At 34.0% G+C, this 19176-nt stretch overlaps 4 protein-coding genes across 5 annotated transcripts; all 4 read right to left on the minus strand.

Moving 5' to 3' along the window:
* Positions 1-1933: 1933 nt before the first annotated feature.
* LOC136810952 (blood vessel epicardial substance-like) lies at positions 1934-7621 on the minus strand. The gene is made up of 4 exons (XM_067067544.1): positions 7105-7621; positions 6725-6842; positions 3708-3921; positions 1934-2157 (listed from the first exon to the last, which is right to left on the minus strand). Exons 1-4 carry the CDS (start codon positions 7536-7538, stop codon positions 2078-2080), a joined length of 846 nt encoding a protein of 281 aa, XP_066923645.1. The 5' UTR covers positions 7539-7621; the 3' UTR covers positions 1934-2077.
* A 1265-nt stretch (positions 7622-8886) lies between these two features.
* Positions 8887-13045, minus strand: LOC136810951 (ADP-ribosylarginine hydrolase Tri1-like). 2 transcript variants are annotated; one of them, XM_067067543.1, is made up of 9 exons: positions 12927-13045; positions 12671-12778; positions 12063-12203; positions 11823-11966; positions 11335-11489; positions 10607-10763; positions 9751-9909; positions 9289-9419; positions 8887-9032 (listed from the first exon to the last, which is right to left on the minus strand). In XM_067067543.1, exons 1-9 carry the CDS (start codon positions 13011-13013, stop codon positions 8984-8986), a joined length of 1131 nt encoding a protein of 376 aa, XP_066923644.1. In that variant the 5' UTR covers positions 13014-13045; the 3' UTR covers positions 8887-8983. The 2 variants fall into 2 exon arrangements, with proteins under 2 accessions (XP_066923644.1, XP_066923643.1); XM_067067542.1 differs by having other exon boundaries at positions 12918-13045.
* Positions 13046-13727: 682 nt separating this feature from the next.
* Positions 13728-15245, minus strand: LOC136810958 (partner of Y14 and mago-like). Its single transcript, XM_067067552.1, has 4 exons — positions 15046-15245; positions 14629-14696; positions 14027-14291; positions 13728-13886 (listed from the first exon to the last, which is right to left on the minus strand). The coding sequence occupies exons 1-4, from the start codon at positions 15214-15216 to the stop codon at positions 13812-13814; spliced, it is 579 nt and encodes a 192-aa protein (XP_066923653.1). The 5' UTR covers positions 15217-15245; the 3' UTR covers positions 13728-13811.
* Positions 15246-15929: 684 nt separating this feature from the next.
* On the minus strand, positions 15930-17395 carry LOC136810959 (UPF0488 protein C8orf33 homolog). The gene is made up of 5 exons (XM_067067553.1): positions 17300-17395; positions 17161-17213; positions 16533-16611; positions 16340-16419; positions 15930-16073 (listed from the first exon to the last, which is right to left on the minus strand). The coding sequence occupies exons 1-5, from the start codon at positions 17328-17330 to the stop codon at positions 16008-16010; spliced, it is 309 nt and encodes a 102-aa protein (XP_066923654.1). The 5' UTR covers positions 17331-17395; the 3' UTR covers positions 15930-16007.
* Positions 17396-19176: the final 1781 nt, after the last annotated feature.

The following is a 19176-nucleotide window of genomic DNA, read 5'->3' on the forward strand; positions in this document are numbered from 1 at the left end:
CTTGAGTTCTACTAAAAAGTCACATTTCATCGGGCGAGCCTAGAATTTCTTTTGATTTATTACATAAAAGAAATCAAAAGACTTTAACGACCGATTACCGACAAATTCATCTCCTGTCTTTCTTTATACCTCCATGATCAAAAGTTGAATTTGAACTTCCATGGTGCGGAGCTAAATTTTCACAGCCTATTTGGGAAAAAAGCGGAAGAGAAATTCGGGATAAGAAAATTAAATTGAAAATAAATTCTTTTGTTTTCCGTTTTCCCTCCTTTTCTTACATATCCTTTTAAATGTTTAATTTCAAGCCAGTTGGATTACCCTCTTGCATTGTAAAGCCTTTAACAATTACCGATCACTTTAGATAAAAAATTTTCCAATAGCTCTTCCAAGTTTCTAAATTTGTGATGAAAATTTTGAGGAAAACGATTTTTTGCTAACAAGCATATCGAGGACTTGACCTTTTTCGAGGGTTGCGTGCCCTCATGTAGAAAAGAAATAAAAAACGATAAAAATAAAAATTTCGCGAATAGCAAAAAAAATTCAAATTTTTCGCGGAAACTAATTTTCGCGGATGGGCCTTTTTCAAATTTCCAATGGGACTTATTTTCGCGGATGACACCCGAATCCGCGAAATCCGCGAAAATTAATCCCCGCGAAAATTTATCCTATTAAAGTAAAATCCCCCGTAAGAACCATAAAGAGCCTTCTTTTAATAATTTCAGCTTGTCACATGCATTATCATGATATTTTAAAATAATAAAAGCTCGGCCAAAATGTTTGGAAGTTTTACCATGGTTTTACTCAGGATCAAAAAGGAACTAACTAATCAAAATTATTTCTCGCTAAAATTTCGCCAAAATACGTTTCTCGCCAAAATTAGTTTTAAGGTATCCTTTAAAATTGTTCATCACAACTTTTAACAAGCAACATGCTGAATGGACCTACCTGATGATGAGAATCAGATAAAATAGGACACATAGCCAGAGAGTAAAAAAGTGTAATGAGCAGCTTGAATAGATTACTGTGAGTATCACAGCTCATTAATATGGACCTGTGAACCCGGGGGCAAAATGGGTGCCGGGTATGTGCGAGCTATAAGGGTACCTTTTCTCATTCCTCAAAAGTCTCTCAAAGGGGTACAAATTCAAAGGTTAGTCTCCCAAATCACGGGAATCAAAAATTTCTCTCTCAAAGGGTTACGATTTCCAATCCAAATATTTTGACCAAAATTTGGTGAAAATCAAACCAAAATTTGGAAAAAATGGACCAAAATTTAGGAAAAGTCTCTCAGAGGGTCCCAAAATCACCAAAATTTTGTCTCTCAAAGGGTCGATTTTCGATTTTCGGCTCGGACATACCCCTCACCTCGAAAACCTAGTACCCCCCCCCCCCCCGCCGGCCTGTGAAGTATAGTTAAAGTCGTATGACTTATAGTCGTAGCTAGTGGGGTGAATAAATATTTTAGTATGATTTCCTTATTGACGATAAAACGTGATTTTCCATGTTAGGCAGTCCTAAAAAAAACCATTTTTAGGGACTTTTTGGCCTAAATTTGCCCAAAATAATATTTTTTCGAAAATCGGGCTCTATCAGAAACTAAATATTACCATTCTATATCGCTATGCAAAAAATAAGGAAAAAGAAACCAAGCCAATCTCGAGAAATGCTCATTTTCCCTGAAAATGGCAAAAGGGAATTTCCCAGATAAGAAAATCTGATTTTTATCTTAGTCCAAAAACCATTTTTAGGCACTTTTTGGCCCAAATTTGCCCAAAAAATTTTTTATATCGAAAATCGGGCTCCGTCACTTTTGGGAAATCACCGTTTTGCATCACTGTGCAAAAAAATCAGAAAAGCTAATGAGCCAATCCCGAGAAAAGCGGTTAACAGACGAACAGATGGACGGACGGATGAATGGACGGATGAACATCAGTTAATTTAAAGGTCCTCCACCCACCGGGGTAGGTCCAAAAATGGTTTTCAACCGTAACATCTCTGGAAATAATTCAAATTACAACTTCTTTTTTAATCAATGTTTTTGGGATACACTTTATTTTCATCGTTCATCTTCGAAAATTCAAGCTGTAATCGGTTCATCCTCTTTCAGCTTTGGATTGAAGGTTTGATTGTAAACACCCATCACCACACTCCCATTTTCTAGAGAAAAAGTCAGAAATGTTACGAGAAAAGGAGGCTTGCGAATTTAGACATTCAGAGAAAAGATTGTTTGGAGTAGCAGGAGTCCAAATTTTGCATCCGTGAGAAATTAAATTGAATGTATTAGAATTAAACTTGGGATTTCCAAAGTGAATTTCAATGGAAACAAATAATGCCATCAGAAAAAACTCTCAGTAAGGAAATGTGCAGCAACAGGTACTGTACTCGAATACACAAAGAGAAACAAGCATTTGAAGTTCGAAATACAGGCAATGTGAAAACGATCGTCGTCTGCACATTTGACTAAATGATAATGTAACTGAAGGTTTTGATATAATATACGTATCGTGTATAAAATTCGCGTCCGAAAGTTATCCCCGTCTTTGTGTTTGTGAAATTTACTACATCTCATAAGAAACAACTTTGTCACCCCCGGAATTTTACATTGTGTAAGATATTTCTTTTCAGAAAAATCAGTGAATCTACTTTACATTCTGTTGAATAGTGCAAATTTTTAATTATATTTCCTAGTCAAAGTATATATTTTTTAAATTGCCAAGCTTTAAGCTTTCCAAAGATGTAAAAATAACGTTTATACGACCTATCTATAAAAAGTTGAAGTTTTTCTTCTTCATTTTTCTTCATGTTCTTTTCAAATTTCCTTCCTACCTTCGCAACGATACCAAACTTTTTAAGATTGAAGCATTGGTTGAGAAAAAAACAAGCAAAGCAAAATTTAGCGCACACTTATCGTGAATAGATTTATATTAGAGATATTTTAACCCTTGCGCACTCTAGAAAGAGGTCACGGATCCTAAGTTTTGGCTCTCTAATAGAGGAATACTTACCAGACTAAAACAGAAGGGAAATTTTTAAAATTCTTATTTAAAAAGTAAAAGGGTCGTTTAACATTTGTAGAAAGATAATGAAAAGTTCAGACAAAAATATGTGTTTTGCAAATCAGTTGTTGGCAAAGCATATTTAAGGGAACTTTTTTTGGTGAGAACTAATGACGAACGGTCGATTCAATTTTTTTTTAATTTTGGCGAGAACTAATTTTGGCGAACCAGGAATTTGTTTAATTTCGGCGAGAACTTATTTTGGCGAATGACAGCATAAATCTGTTCTATTTTGCCTTATTTGAAGCTTTTTTGTGAACTCAACAAGTTATTTAGGCAAAATACCAAAATTTTTATTTTTGGCGAGAACTTATTTTGGCGAATCAACGATTTTTTTAATTTTGGCAAAAACTTAATTTGGCGAATGACCTAAAAAATTAATTTTGGTGGGAACAAAATTTGGTGAATTTCGAGTTTGCTCGCTAATTTCGCCAAAATCAGTTCTCACCAAAATAAGTTCCCTTAAGGTAATCTATCCTTACTTATAATTTCATGGCATAATTTCGTAACTGAATATCTATTATTCTGAGGTTCCTTTAAAATAAAAAACGTGTATGATTTGTTCGGAAAAAAATGAGTAGTTCAAGCATAAGTTCAGTTTTACTTATTCTCAGACAAATTGCAGAGGATTAGACGGGCAACGTTACTTACCGTGCAGTTTGTCTTCTTTTCCATACATAATGTTTGCCATCTCGCTTCCATTGGCGTTGTCCAGTACTCGGTTACTTTTGAACAACTTCAAAGCAATATCTTGTCCAATGATGGAATTGAATATGTTTTTCACTTGAGGTTGCTGTCGTAGTGTCCTCAATAAATCACTTCTCTTCCATGAAATCAGTGTACAACCTTCAGATATCACTGTAACCTAAAAGGTGTCAAAAAAGAGACTTTTTCACAGAAATTTCTTCGATTGCCAAAAAAATTCTCCGATTCTTGAAAAATAGTTCCTACTTTTCGCCATTTTTGACTCAATTATGTGAAAAACCCGACCCTTAAGAGAAACTGTTTTTGATGTTTTGGTAACCTTTTAACCAGGGATATGTTAAAGCGGAGCGTTATGTGGATAACGCACATTTAAAAAAGCCTTGTGCTATCTCTGTCCCTGACATTAAAATTTGATATGAAATTTAACTTTTTTAATTACAAACTCGTGAAATTTGGATTTCCTCTTAGCCAATGACACAGGAAAAAATAATCAAATACCAAGGTTCGGGAAATATATGAATACACGTGCGGAAAATGCTATATTTACCTAACTGATCACTAACTAGGGATCGTGCTAACTGTCCCTAGGTTGGGATTCGAGATATCACTAACACATTATCCGGATGTAGATTAATAATAAACATGATCTGGATGTTTGTTTTAACTAACTGGTGAAATTGAAATTTCACCATCAAGAAAATGCTATTCCCGAATTTTCAAAATAAAGATCAGTTTGTGCTGAAAATAATTTTCCCGAACTTAGGCTCTAATTTGTGACAGTTTAAAATTTTTGATTGAATTTGTCTCATTTGAAGGTTTGAAAAAGTTATAAGTTATATAATAAGTTCTGATTTAATTAATTGACTCAATTAAAGAGTTCGGGAAATCGAATTTCCCAATCTGGGAAATTTTATTTCCCTAATTCGAGAAATCACATTTCCCGATCCAGAGAAAGAATAGAATAAAGCAAGCAAGGTCACAATTCGTGATACCAAATTACTAAACTTGTGAATTTGTGTTTTCGGATAGGTTTCCATTTCCGATGTAATCTATTTTTCACGATGTGATTTCTAATTATACCTAGTTTTTTTATGAATTAGATTACCAAACTTGTGAATTTGTATTTTCGGATAGGTTTCTTTTTTCATTTAGAAAGAATTTTAGCGGTTGGTGTTATTTTGTTTCCCTACCTTGGTCACAACTTTTACCTATTTCAAAAATTTTAAGTTTATGATTTAGGTTTTGCCATAGAGGATTTTATTGATCCCGAATATGCCAAACAGATTTGGGAAATTATTTCCAGAATTGTAAAAACAAATACCCAATGCTCAAAAGAATTCCAAGTTAACATTTCCTAATCCTAAAAGAAATGGGTTGAAATTCCCAATCTGTTTTTCAATTTTCACTAGTTTGGGATTTAAAGATTTTTTCCTGTGTGACTCTGCTGCTGCATTTATCGTTCACGATTAAAAACTTTTAATTATCAAGAGGGTCTGTAAAACATTGGTGAATGACGATTTAAAAAAATGTAAAACATTGTTTTCATTAGTAAAGTTATAAGAAAGCTTCTTCTCTAAGATTATAAATACAGTGGAACCTCTAATTAGCGGACACCATCGGGGAAACGGGTTAGTGTCCGCTAATTAGAAGTGTCCGCCTTTTAGAAACTTTTAAACTATGAGCTCTAATTTTGGTGTTAGGCAATGTGAAGGTGTCAAAAATATAAATTTTCGGTCCGAAGTGCTTTTCTAGAGACACTAGGTCATGAAAGAACAAGAGAAAAGTTATTGAGATGAAAAAAATTAGTTTTATTGAATCATAAGTGTTGAGGTGTCGATGATTTACCCAATTCTATGACCCAGACAAATTTATTGATAAAGACAAAACTTCAAACCCGTACAATCAATTTGTACAATTAAACTATAAAGTGTTGAAGATTATTTAAATGAATCACTCGTATCTTAAAATTTGAAGTCTATAACCAGTTTGATGCTCGATGTCCGCTAATTAGAGAGGAAAATATAGGGTTTTGGCCATTTCGTGCAAAGATTTTTGTCCGCTAAATGGAGGGTCCGCTAATTGACTGTCCGCCTTTTGGAAACTTTTTTATAAGGATTTGACTAGAAAACGGCTGGGGAAAATAAAATTGTCCGCTAATCAGAGGTGTCCGCCTTTTAGAGTGTCCGTTAATTGGAGGTTTTACTGTAGTACTTTTTCATTTGAAATACTGCGCTACACCGCAGGGTGCCTCACTTTCTAACTGACATTTTCAGATAGCAAGTCGGTATGTCTGATTATGGAAAAAATTTCAAGTCAATTGAAACAATATTTGTCAAAATATTTACATCCGAAATTTTTAAAGAGAAATCCTGAAAGCTTCTCAAATTCATAACACACGCTGATAAAAATAAATTTCATTTACAAGGAAGCTTTTGGGGTATCTTCTACAGATATTATTTTGATGAAAAGCGGGAACATCATAGCAAAATATGTGCAAAACGTACTGCATGAATACTTTGTCTGCTTCATTTTTCTTATAAAAACAGAACACTCAAACAGAACACTGTTTCAGGTTTTTTTAGCAATAGAAAAACTTTAATTGGTCATGTTTCACCGGGAAAATAGGACTCTTCTACCTTTAAAGACGAATTTAGTTAGAGTCAAAAACTTTTCCGTATCGATCTAAATTTCCTGGGAGATCAGTCCTGATCAGTCTTGAAGTCATAATATCCCAGCAAATCATGACTTTGAAGTCCTAATATCCCGGAATCTTAATTTACCGCTACACCGGGCGAAGGTTGGTTCATTCGTCAAGGGAACCGTAGTACTACTGTAAGAATCGAATTTGGACCTCCCTGCAGGACTCAAGAACGATGATCACCACCCCACGAGCCCTTACAAGTTCCTAAGTCATGCAAATATGTTAAATACAACAAGATGTGATTTAGACATTGAATACATACCTCAAAGGTTACAGGAGCGGCAAAGTTACCTTGCGTACTGAGGATCCATTCAGGAGAATCGATAAACTCGTACGGTTTCGTTCGATGCAAAACTTTACCACTTTTCATAACGAGAGCACTAAAGCAAAAGCAATATATGATTTAAATAAGGTTAAATATGGTCAAAAAAGTGCTATTAGAGTTTATCTAAAATACTTTGTTCAAAATTTCAATAAAAGTTTTTGTGGTTCTGCGCAGGTCCAAATGTACAAGTTTTAAAATACTTATTCGAGGCAATTTTGACGAATGATTTGCATAATTAATAAAGTGTAAAATAAGTGTAAAAATGTGCACAAACATACACTAGCAGAACTTATTCTCCCTGAAATCAGAAATTCTACCTTCCAGAAGTAACGATTGAGATGTTTTCACCGTGTGTCTCGTTTTCCTTTGAATAATGTTCACCTTTTGCAAGTTCTTTCACCGAAGAGAGCTGAACCAGGCCATTGTATTGATAACGAGCGATTCCAAGTTGTTCAAAAACAGCAGCATACAAAATTTCGTGCTCCTCACTAAACTTGATGGGGCGCATGATGTACCATAAGTATGAAACATGTCCATAATTAATGACGGCAAAAACAAGATTCCATCCCAGAGTATCAGGTGAACATAAAATGATTCCGGCCCATAAACAAAAGAATACACCAGCAGTACCCAAGAACAGACGCAGAACAATCAATCCCTTGAGGTTGTTTGGACAAAAGTATGTTAAAGCAAGGAACAAATTTGCTATGTGAAAGTAAGTGTGGTTGGGATCAAACCACTTCTCGCACATTCTGCTCAATATTACCAATGGTAGCTAAAAAAACTACAGGAAGCAAGAAGTAACAACAAATTGTTAACTATGAACAGTAAAATATGAAATGTTGAAACGAAAGATTCGAGAGAAACACTTTCAAGTATCAAAATCCAATTACTACGGAAGACTGAGAAAACGATTCAAGCTTTCTTTTACAATCTAGAGAACAATGGGAAGGCAACAATCACCACATCAGATAAGATCTTATCTGGGTCCTGTTTGGACCCTTTCTCAAAGAGAATTGAAAGAAAATATCATTATGTGTCAATGTAATACTCATTAATTGGATTTTCAAATAGAAAAATCTCTCATCAAAAAATGATCACATCACTGCAATTTTAATTAAAATTGCTCTACTTGACATCATGACATACCTTGAAGTAGGTAAGGAAACAAAACGTTATAAAACGTTCGCAACCATTTGATTTACGTGTATCGTTAGGTATTTTTTCTCCTCAGAAAGACTGACTGTGCATTTTATAAAACATGACTGAGTTTAAAGGGAGGTTTGACAAAATTTATCAACATTTATCAGCATGCTGATCAAGCAATTTTCGAAAAAGCAACTTTGATGCGTCAATGAGGATACATACAATTTTTTGAGAAAAAAAAAAGACATAGTATATAATTGGAAAATCATTAAAATATAAAATAAAAAAATACATCTGTGCATATGTGTGATGGATATAATAATGAATTAAATTCAAAATATCTAATTGTAATAAATTATAAATCTTAAATAAATGATGCCGTGTGTTCAGAACGCGGGACAACAATCTCATCTCGTAATTTGTGCCATTGAGTTTCAAGCCTTAGGCTAGAAGCGAATCCTCAAGAAAGAAAAGGTTAAAGCCTTAAAATTTGAACCGTCGTCGGAGGACGGATGGAGTCTAGCACTTTCTTTGTTTTCATGTTTTACATTTATTTTTCATTCTGACGGTACATGTTACTTCCAGTCCAGTATTTGTATGAAGCCGCGCGGGCCGCACAGCTTATGAAGGAAATAAGTGGCTTCAAATAGGAGATCCGACTCTAGCCTTGGGCTATACCTTATTGATTTGTGCCCATATCAATGATTGAGAACTTGAGTATTTATTTTATACTTGCAAACCATGTTTTATTTCCTTGGAGATTGATTATATCGATTGAATCGAAGCCTTTCCACTTTATTGTAATAAATCAAACTCAGTACGACTTTATAGTTTGTTATTTAAATAAAAATAGTTCAACTTATCCTGAACACACTGTAAATAGGGAAAAATTGCAGTACAAAATTTTTTAAGCATAAATATTGAATACATGAAATTTCCGGAAGGGTTTTACGTCCTTAAAAAAGCGGTAGTCTGCCATCGATAAGGAAGTCAATATTTTTCACAATATTTGTCACAAGACAAGACCTCGAAAATGTCAGTACGTTCATATCATTTCTCAATAGCTTCATTTTGGTTGAGATTGATCAGTGGTAAAAAACTGAAGAAAAAAAATTATCAGAAAAAAGAAAAGTGATTATTTCACTACAAGTGTTCTGTATCAATGACCTATCAATCCTTAAGACTTTCTAGACATTAAGAAAACCATCACGGGACATCCACGGGTTATAATGATAAAATGATTAAAGTAGATGTAGGTGAACAAAGAGCTTTGTGAGAATCAACTGCTACCTCGTTCAGATAAATAGTTATACTTAGTAGTTGTATCGAAAACCAAGACTTAGTTGGAATGTTACCTTTGTATATGACCATCAAGCCATGATTTATGACATAATTTTTGTCTCCAGCTTTCGGGGATAGATCTAAATCCCAGCTTGCATCCGAGTAACGCCCCTGCCGCCGCTCCATTGGTATCTGCATCTCCACCCTTTGTGAATAAAAAGGTTAGATTGGTGTGATGTGTGCAAACTATGAAAAACTATGAAAAACAAACCAAAACACCAGAATCATTTTGAAAAAAGAATATTCGAAATCAACTGAAAATTCAAATATCTGCACCATGTCTTCTTGTAGAGTCTGCCTTTTACCATTAGCTTACACGGTATTTCTAAACTAAAGAATTCCCCCTTTCGGCGCCACGCGAACAAAAAATTTGAGAAATTGCTTTGTTTATTTTTCTTTGTCAGCTGACAATATAAGGGATTTCAATATCATAAAAATAACATCTTCAATATTAAACTGTTATTTGTTATTGCTACCTTCATGCAAATCTTTTGCAATGCCTTTCTGAAATCAGTTTGCTTGAAAGCCCAGAATGCAGCACCCAGGCACTTGTAGGTGTATCCCATCTTCCTCTGATCGTCCAGTTCCAGCGGTGTCAATTTCTTCGCATACATGTATTTCCTTAATTCGTCACGCTGAAATAAATAAACTAGTGATGAAATAATCAACATACGTAAATATCTACCCTCATTTATGTTTTAAAAATCTTGTTGTTGTTTGCAGACCATAATACGGTATAATGGCCCTTGGATTAGGGGTCTAAAAAGTGGTACTGAATAATAAATGCTAAAATGACTTTGTACACTGGACGACTGATCAGCCTTTACTGATCGTTTTAAAATCAAACTGATCCTACATAGTTTAAACAATTTAAATATTCCGGTTGGGCATTTTACCTAGACTGCACTGAAATTAAGGCTCAAAAGTATTTACCGAATTGAAACTAAAGATGTACAGCCATGTAAACGATACGAGTCCTTTACCATATAAAATGAACAGAAAAATCGCAAGGTTGGCCAAACGTTTAAAAAACGGTCTGTATCCTAGCACTGATGCATTTGAGACATTCTTAGACTAAACCATACAATTTATCAAACATGACAATTTGTGATCTCAGTGTCGCAAAAACACTTATCGACCATTCCGAGAAGACGGCAACGCGAATGCACCATCTCTCTAAGTGCTTTCAAATGGAGCATGGGTCGCAGCGTTTTTCTATTGGCAAGACCAAAAGAGCATGTAGTAACGTACCTTTTCCTTTAAAAAGCTCGACAACTATTGTTTTTTCCCTCAAATTTCTACCTTCTACCTTTAAAGCGGAAGTTTTTATACCTGCGACTTTTCATCGGGGAGCATTCTACAAGCTTCAGCGTACGATCGATCGATTATAAGTTCAACTTTGAATTCGCCATTCGTCTTCACCAAATCGACTGGCCTCTGGAGCATCAAAGCGATGGCTGTGGTTAGAGCGACGCAAGATGCCACACATCTACAGAAATATGAACAAGGCACCAAAGTCAGGAAAAGAGAGGAAGTAGATTGGAAAAGTTCGAGCCAACTTTATTAGTAATCTTATGTTTCTACCTCATTGAGGACAGAGGAGTGATTGAAATAATTTGGAACACTAAGCAGTTTTGACCTGCACAATGAAGGACAGTAAAAGTACTGATGAAGAGATTAAACAGTCGTCAAGTGAAGAACAAACAAGTATAAATAAAGAACCAAAAGGAAACTTCAATTTATATATACGGTTTTACAATCATTGCGAAAGAAAGTGACTTGTCTCAGCCTAATTGTTATGCCCTTATTTGGTAGTCGCCATATTTTCAAGAAAGAAGACACAAAGCGAGTTATAGTTTTTTATAAATTTCTGCTATACTTTTAAATCAGAAATTATGATCCAGTTATCTTTGGCTTGAGGTCATTTATTCCAAAATGTTCTCCATTAGCGCTGAAATGCCCTTCAAGGAGCCGAGATTTCTATTTGAAACTAAGAAGCATTCGATAGTCGCGGGATCAAGAAAAAAAACTTTAATTCTTTGAGGATTACAATACTATACCTTGGGTCTGCATGTGTGACTTTACAAATGGAAACGGTGTTTTGAATAACTTTTTCCAAAGACTGGTATTGGAACACACCCAATATGGAGGTTCTCATCAAAGCTCCGTTTGGTGCTGCTTGACGACCCAACTCCTCCCAAACATTCAATGAAGCCTGTATATCAAAAAATATTTTTTATATGAAGGCATCCTCGAGCTTTCTGTAAAATTTTATCACTGCCTCGGTATATATTTATCCAAAACATCTCAATATAAATGACAACTTTGCGAAAAGTAATCAACATAACAATTTTGATCACTTTTCTTAAAACAACCTAACTCCTTCAGAAAGTGATAAATGTGGGAATGTGCGAATACCCTAGGATAAAGACTTCAAAACAGCTATATTTTAATTTTTCTTTCTCGTTTTTCGTTTTTTTGTGGTACAGCTTTTCAATATGGCGTGAGTGGTGAGAAAGTTACAAAGTATACACATAAATTAGCATACTTGGTGTGGATCGGTCAGATAATTTTCACGATGCAAAACCTTCTTAGTAGTTGCACCTATCCCCATACCAGCGAAATCTCCCAATTCGGAAAAGCCTTTCAGTGACCAATTCTGTAATTTCGCCGCATAGTCCGTCTTTGATACCTGAAAATATAAAAAATATCACATATCTTGATGAAATATGCTACAAAATGATTAAAAATGAAATGGTTTGAACCAGTTAGCAGTGTTAGCCTTTACCTCTCCTTGTTGATCAATGATGGATAGGATGATGAGGATCATTTGATCCGTATCATCCGTCCAATCACCCGTCTTCCAACGTTCCCGGTGAAAATCCGGAACTTTCATCTCATACTCCAATTCTTTCTTATTGCCGTAATACTGCAAAAAAAGAAAAAGTATCGATGTTTTAAAAATAAAAGACCTACTTCGCTAATGAACATATCATTGAGCATTTCTAAAATGTGGAACATCTAAGCCACGAGTCCTTTTAAATCTTGACAAAGTTTGACAAAAAATTCTGACCAATGAGTATTTTGGTACTTACAACACCAGTCTGTAAAATACATGTGGACACCCCTTAACCTAGGCGCGTTTTTCTAGAAATTTTCATCTTGGATAGGTAGTAACCATCTAAAACTGTGTATAATCTACGTTCGGCCACGTTTTGTCATATAAATGCTTACTAAATTCCATGTCAATAGTAATCCAATCTTAATGTTCAAAATCTAAGGACTGATTCAGTCAAAAGGCAATATTTTGTAAAATACAAAAACCGACAGGCGCAAAATATTGCACCACAAAAAATATATCTCATCTCATATATCTCAAAATTTGAGCCAACTCACAACTTTGGCTTCTCTTTTGCTCATGAATTCCGTCAACAGTCCAATAGCGTCACCACATGCATTTCCATAAATTACTCCATAGATTCGATTTTCCAACTCGCTATTAATCTAAACAGACAATAAAGATAAACTACTGTTTTCACAATTTGATAACAATTGAAAACTGAAAACAGTTTTTCATAAAAAAAAATATTTCACAGATCTATTTTTTATTTAAGTTGATTATTTGTGATGAAAATATACTCACTTCACTTACATTGAGAGTCGATGCCATCTTCTTTACTTCGATCTGACCTTTTTTCACTTTAAGATTCTTTAAATCATGTGTTCGTGAACCATTCATTTTCTGATATTATTTAATAGTTTTTCAATTTTACTAAAAAGGTAATTTTCTTAGTTATAAATTGTGGAGAAATATTGCAATGGGTAGATGAAAAGTTATTTAAAATTGAGTTGAACATTGGAAAAACAGAAACTAACCACACAGTCTTAAATACTTAAAAACTTTTCTTTTAAAATTCCCTACACCTGAATGTTTATAAAACAACTTTTTTACAAAATTATATTTCATTAAAAATTGTAAAAACTTGAGAGGACTTCCTTTAATTGCACAAAAACATGAAGAAATTAAAAATGTCTGGGCTGAATAAATAATATCTTAATAGTTATAAAATGAGAGTTGAAAATTCAATGAGGCTTTAGGCCTACAAACTTTCGCGAGCAGAAGCTTTCGTGATTTTCGCGAATTTTAGTACTTTTCGCGAAAGTAAATGTCTTTGAAATTTCTTGAGAGGCAAATTCGCGAAAATTTATACTCGCGAAAAAAAACTGAAAAGAAAATTTACTCAAATTTTCCTCTTTTATGATAACAAGGATAAAATCTAGTGTAGATAATATGCAAAATACAATCAATTGTGGTTTGAATACATTTGAACGATCAAAACACTAGTTTTATGCACTGAAAACTTGAATTTTCTATTAAAAATATACCTCATTCGAGAAAGTATATGCTGGCGAAAAAAAATATTTTTGTCAAATTCGCGAAAGTAAATGTCGTAGGTTTCGCGATTTTTCGACCTCGCGAAAATTTCTGCTCGCGAAAGTTTGTACGCCTAAAGTACTTGATTAAACCAGTAGTCCATCAAAGGGAAGCAAGTTGTTCCTCCAGTTGTTTCAATTCTTGTAAAAAGCTTTCTTCTTTCGCAAGTTTATCCAGCTATAAAAGAAGTGGGAAACCAAAAAGTGAAAAATAATAATGATATGGAATAATATGGGGGTTGGTGTCAGCTGACAACCACAAAGTATTCTCCATCCGGTTCCAAAGTATGCGTTTGGATAAAAAATTCGTCTCCTCACCTGACACTGTTGCATATCTTCACCTTCTTCTTGCTTTTGCTTCAGTTTGTTTATCTGTTCAACTTTCTTTCGCATTTTCTTCACCTCTTTTTCCACTGAGCTCTTTTCATCCAGAGAGTTCTTTATTGAGTCGTTTGAAACCTGCTCTTCGCTTTTGTGAGGCTTAGAAACAGAGGTGGCTTTTGAGAGGTCCAACCCGTCATTGACCTTAACTTTATTCAAACGATGCATGCTTTCTGCTATTTCTTCCGATTCAAGTTGAATACTGAAAAAATCAAAAAAATCACCTTTTTAAAAAACGTGAGTGCTGTTATTCAAAGATAGGGGAAGGGAAGTATTTCGTTTTAGCGTAAAAACTCCTTTTAAATATGTATTTAAGTTTATTCAATAGTGAGGTTAAGTAAATCGGCAAAATCACGACGACGGACGAAAATTTAACAGGCTAGTGAGTCTCAACCAATCAAATTTCGTATTTTCACTAGCCTATTACATTTTTCGTTCGTCGTCGTGATTTTACCGATTTACTTAACCTCACTTATTTACTAAGTTTACCAACAAAATAATATGGAAGAAGTTGTTTTGTAACTGCACTATGATCTTACTTCTTGCCACTTGACGCATCTTGCAACACCCAAAGGTCTTGTCGAAGTTTCGCTGCCAATTTATGATCCTAAGAAGCGTGAAAAATACCAATTGAAACAGCCTTAGTGAGGCAAGTAAAACTCTAATACCTCTTATGAAAATCCTCGCGATTTCGATAGCCGTTAAGTTTGACTCGAGTGGAATGTTCTTTCAAGAGGTACGCTACCAGTAGAATTTTGAAAGATTTTATACTCTTTAGAAAATAAGGTGGGATATGCTTAAAGATCATTAAAACATGTTATCCAACATCTCAGCTTGAGAAGACGGATATAATCCATAACTGAGATTAGTAACTGATACTATTTTCGTTGCGTAAGCAGTTGTTGAAAAGTTAAAAAATTCAGTGCCACCTGACAAAAAGATCAAATTCGACTTACTCCGTTGGACTTTGCTTCAGCAAGTTGTTTCTTCAACGCGACGACAGGATCGACTTTTTGATGTTCGTTTTCATGTTTCTTCCTTTCTTCTACAAGATCGTTCAATTTCTTCTCCCGTGCTTTTTCTCTCCTTTTTGCATTTTTAGATTTATTATTTCCACTTGTACTCATTACTCTTAAAAATACAAAAAACGTTGTGTAGTTAGAATTTCAGATATCGAATCCAGCGATAAAATAGTTTCCCTTTTACAACAATTAAAGCGCGATATCAAAGATGATGTATTCTGTGTCATGATGGAATTAAATGTTTGGTCTACAGTCTAAGTTTAAGTCATAGGGACACCCAGTTAAAAAAAAGTTAATTGCCTCATGTTAATGACAAATGTAAAATTATAAACTATAAAAATGCAAAAAGATCGTAAAAATTACTCAGTAAAGATAATTACAATATCAAAACAAGGACAAAAACTGCTTCATTGAACCCATTCACGACGTGAAGTAAAGAGATTTTAATCATATCGCTGATACATTTAATAGCCCTGCTTTTTGTAATAGCCCCGGCCGGCAAAAATAAGAATTTTTGTAACAGAAAAAAAGCAATGAAACACTAACTCTGGGAAAAAAGAAAATTTGAAAGTATTCTTAGGCCATAATCATTAACGAGGAAAGACATGGATTTTGGAACAAATAGCCTCTCGATTCATTAAAAACATTTAAAAACCTTACAGGGTTCGGGCTTTTTTTGAAATATTTTCAATGAATTGCGGGGCTATCATTCTGAAATCACTCTCCAAACCATGTTATTTTTAGTACAACCCAAACCAACCAAGCAAATGTATCCCTACCAAGCCCATGGCTTACAAGATATCAAAAGTTAAAAAATTCATGATTAAAGATGAATATCAAAGTAATTCTTCCGGCACTTCTCTCTTCTTCACCTTTCCAATCGTTTGCTGCTGTAATCAATTCGGATCAGGAAAATTGAACATGAACCCCGTGTTGTTGTTATCATTGCCAGAAGTTGGTGGCTAAGAACAAACATTCGAAAATGATAAAAAATGTGTGACTTTCAAGTTTGATATTCAAACAAAAAAGAACTCTTACTCCCAGTTGCCCTTGACTGGTAAATCATTTCAGCTATTATATAATAGTTTAAAATAATTATAAAGCGAAAACAAACAATAAGAAAATTTGACCCTATAATTCCTCAAAACATTCTTATTCGTTGGGGCCCATATTCATTCAGGTTCATCCGTAGCAATGTAATATTTGATTAAAAGTAAAGAGAGAATACCAAATCGTTGGCTTTCTTCTTGACGAAGACGCTTTTCTTTACCACATCCTCATCGACGTCGACAATTTTCGGAGTCACAACTAAACATAATGATCAAAAGGTTAGTAAAAGATCGGCTGGTTAACAAAACTGTGAGATGGTACATAGCGAAATGACAATATTAAAGTTCATTCAGAATGAATTAAAATCTTACTGTTAGCCTTTTTTAATTGTTCTGTCATTTTTCGACGGTAATCACCGAAGTTATTTTTCATCAACATCCTTTTCTTTGGCTGTATAAGAAAACAATCAGCAAGTAGTATAAAGTGAGCCATCCCAAAAAAGATTTTAAAAGAAGTTTAAATACGATTGATAGTAAGTTCAAAAGGCCAACTTTTTGCCATGTCTATTCAAGCAAATGGTGGGCAAAAGATTGAAAGAAGCCATTGCATTAACGTCAATAAAAAAACAATACATTGAATTTAGACAGCCCACTTCATTGACAATTGGATTAGGCGGGACGAGAAATGTACCATCATAGTAGAACTAAAGGAGCAAGGTCTGATTCGCTGTGGAAAAATTATTGAGATTGCGAATCTAAACGAATCACCACAAGAAATAGCGCACGTTACGTCGTTTATTGTTACATTTGACGACAGAATATCTTCTTTAAATCATTATTGGAGAGTGCAAACCATTTACCTAAAACATTTCAACATTAGAAATGTTGAATAGGGATTGTCAAATCTGGTTTATACTATTGATGGAGCAAGTAAATAATCTACACAGTAGATCAGTGTATACTACATATAAAAAAGAACAATGAAATGAAATTGATATACCTTTGGTGTCTTTGTTGATCTTAATTGGGTCAGTAATTTTTTACTTTTGGTAGCTGAAAAGGAAATGTCAAGACAAGTAAAAAACATCAGAGCATACTTACTACATATTTCATACTTCAAAAACTGAACAAGAAAATACCTTGATCACCAGTTGGCTTTTGAGTTCGCATGCCAATTTCAATCTGTTGAATGCACCAACACAATTCATCCTCGAAATTGTCGACTACATCATCGACAACCTAGAAAGAACTCATTGAAATCATTAAAGACAATCTTTTTCTTGGGGTCTGAGGTTATTGAATGTACAGTATAATAGTAACTTTTGATAGAATGCTTATCGGAGAAGCAATAAGAAGGACTTTTTGAAATTCTTTGATTATTAATCCTCTTCATTTGATTTATCACACGAGATATACAAGTTGTCTTACCTGCCATTTTTCCGTCTTTGCATCTTTAGCTGCCAATTCATTCTATTAAAAATATCATCATGATCAGATGTTTTTAATAATGATCAGCTGCAAGAAGCTTTTCATTCTTTGCCACGGAAAGTCATGTGACATATTTTTCAACCAATAAGATTTAATAATTTCGAGGGTAAAACAAACACTATGGTTTAACTCACTAAAAGATTATGTTTACTGAAAACACGTAATTAATCTTTAGTAAGTGTTCTGTTGTACCCCAGTTCTGACGTCACGACGTCATGCCGTGGCGAAGAATAAGCAACAAGTAAAAAATAACAATTGTATTTTTTGCAGTAATCGAAGTTTCATCTCTTTATGACAATTATTAGCAGCTACCTGTCCCTTGTGAATTTCTCTTGACGATTCATACGCGATCACTCATTTTTTCAAAAAGTAGATTTGTTTGAACCAATTTCAAATTTCACTTTCACACTTAGCACCTTATGATTGTCATATTAAGACAGTAAACTTTGAGTACCGCTAAAACGTCAGTTCTTTTTTCTGAACCCTTTAACTGCCGTTCGTATTTGCCACGGAAAAAAATAAAAGTTTGACCGATTTGCCAGATGTCGGCATATGCCGACAAGAGCGACCACAAAGCTTACCATCACATTTAGCTTTATTTTCTGAAAAATATCAGAAATAAAGTGATATGTGTTTACTTTGAGTTGAAATATGTATAATTCATCTTTGAAACATATTTCAATTATTCAACTGTGCTATTTAATGAAATCTAGTTCAAAATCAAACTTCCAATAAACTTCAAAACCTTATTTTGCCTTTTCATTATCGTTATCATTGAGTGCAAATGTCGATTTAGGGATGTAGAAACGGGCCATAATCAGTTCGAATATTAAAAGAATACAATAATTATCGTATATCTAAGTGTTCTTTTATATCATACTTCCCTACAGTTACTTGTTTCAAATAAGACCTCCTCCTAGAGGGAAGGCTTTCGTCCGAAGGGAGCGTTTTATCTTTATGATCGATCCCTACATGCTAAAAAAGGCTATGAAAATGATCTTACACAGAATTATTAAATCCATTAATTTAGTTAAGAAGTAGGTTCGATTAGGCTATATCATTATTTTATTTACTTATAGACCTCGGTCAGGAAAAAGGGTGCCATTCCTAGCATCTAGGTGGATGGTAATTTCCTGGCCTGTTTTCCTTTTTAGTTTTTCTATTTCCCACTGTTAAATTTATAACACATTCAGGTTAATAAATTATTGAAATAAAAAAAGGAAAAAAAAACTATTGTATATACTATTTGATATTGTGTTAGAAATACCAGATACTTATGATACTTATTGAAAATTTCTTGGCTAGCCTAAAATCTTGCATCCTTTTTCCATTATAAATTGTAAAATTAATGTATTTCATTTCAATACATTGACACTTCTGTTAAAATTTGATAGATTTTCAGCAATCTCAGAAGATCACTTTTTTAGTTTATTTTCGTGTACCCATTACAATTTAGTTACACCTTTCCTCTCTAATAAAAAAAGAGTTTGATTCTTTGAATTTCACAGAGCTCGAGAAATTTCACTTT

Source organism: Clytia hemisphaerica, unplaced genomic scaffold (assembly GCF_902728285.1).
Source record: "Clytia hemisphaerica strain Z4C2 unplaced genomic scaffold, Clytia hemisphaerica genome assembly, whole genome shotgun sequence".
NCBI lineage: Eukaryota > Metazoa > Cnidaria > Hydrozoa > Leptothecata > Clytiidae > Clytia > Clytia hemisphaerica.

Coding starts and splice junctions, on each gene's coding strand:
- LOC136810952 (XM_067067544.1), bottom strand. CDS start 7,538: ATGTGCGAGAAGTGGTTTGATCCCAACCACACTTACTTTCACATAGCA. Junction 6,843..7,104: donor TCAATCGTTACTTCTGGAAG/GTAGAATTTCTG, acceptor CTTTTGCTTTAG/TGCTCTCGTTATGAAAAGTG. Junction 2,158..3,707: donor AAAAGAAGACAAACTGCACG/GTAAGTAACGTT, acceptor CTTTTTCTCTAG/AAAATGGGAGTGTGGTGATG.
- LOC136810951 (XM_067067542.1), bottom strand. CDS start 13,013: ATGAATGGTTCACGAACACATGATTTAAAGAATCTTAAAGTGAAAAAA. Junction 12,779..12,917: donor CGACTCTCAATGTAAGTGAA/GTGAGTATATTT, acceptor TTGTCTGTTTAG/ATTAATAGCGAGTTGGAAAA. Junction 12,204..12,670: donor GCAAAAGAGAAGCCAAAGTT/GTGAGTTGGCTC, acceptor CTTTTTTTGCAG/TATTACGGCAATAAGAAAGA.
- LOC136810958 (XM_067067552.1), bottom strand. CDS start 15,216: ATGAGTACAAGTGGAAATAATAAATCTAAAAATGCAAAAAGGAGAGAA. Junction 14,292..14,628: donor GATGCGTCAAGTGGCAAGAA/GTAAGATCATAG, acceptor TGATTTTTTCAG/TATTCAACTTGAATCGGAAG. Junction 13,887..14,026: donor AAGATATGCAACAGTGTCAG/GTGAGGAGACGA, acceptor CTTCTTTTATAG/CTGGATAAACTTGCGAAAGA.
- LOC136810959 (XM_067067553.1), bottom strand. CDS start 17,330: ATGCGAACTCAAAAGCCAACTGGTGATCAAG. Junction 17,214..17,299: donor AAAGCCAACTGGTGATCAAG/GTATTTTCTTGT, acceptor TTTCCTTTTCAG/CTACCAAAAGTAAAAAATTA. Junction 16,074..16,339: donor AGAAGAAAGCCAACGATTTG/GTATTCTCTCTT, acceptor GTTTGTTCTTAG/CCACCAACTTCTGGCAATGA.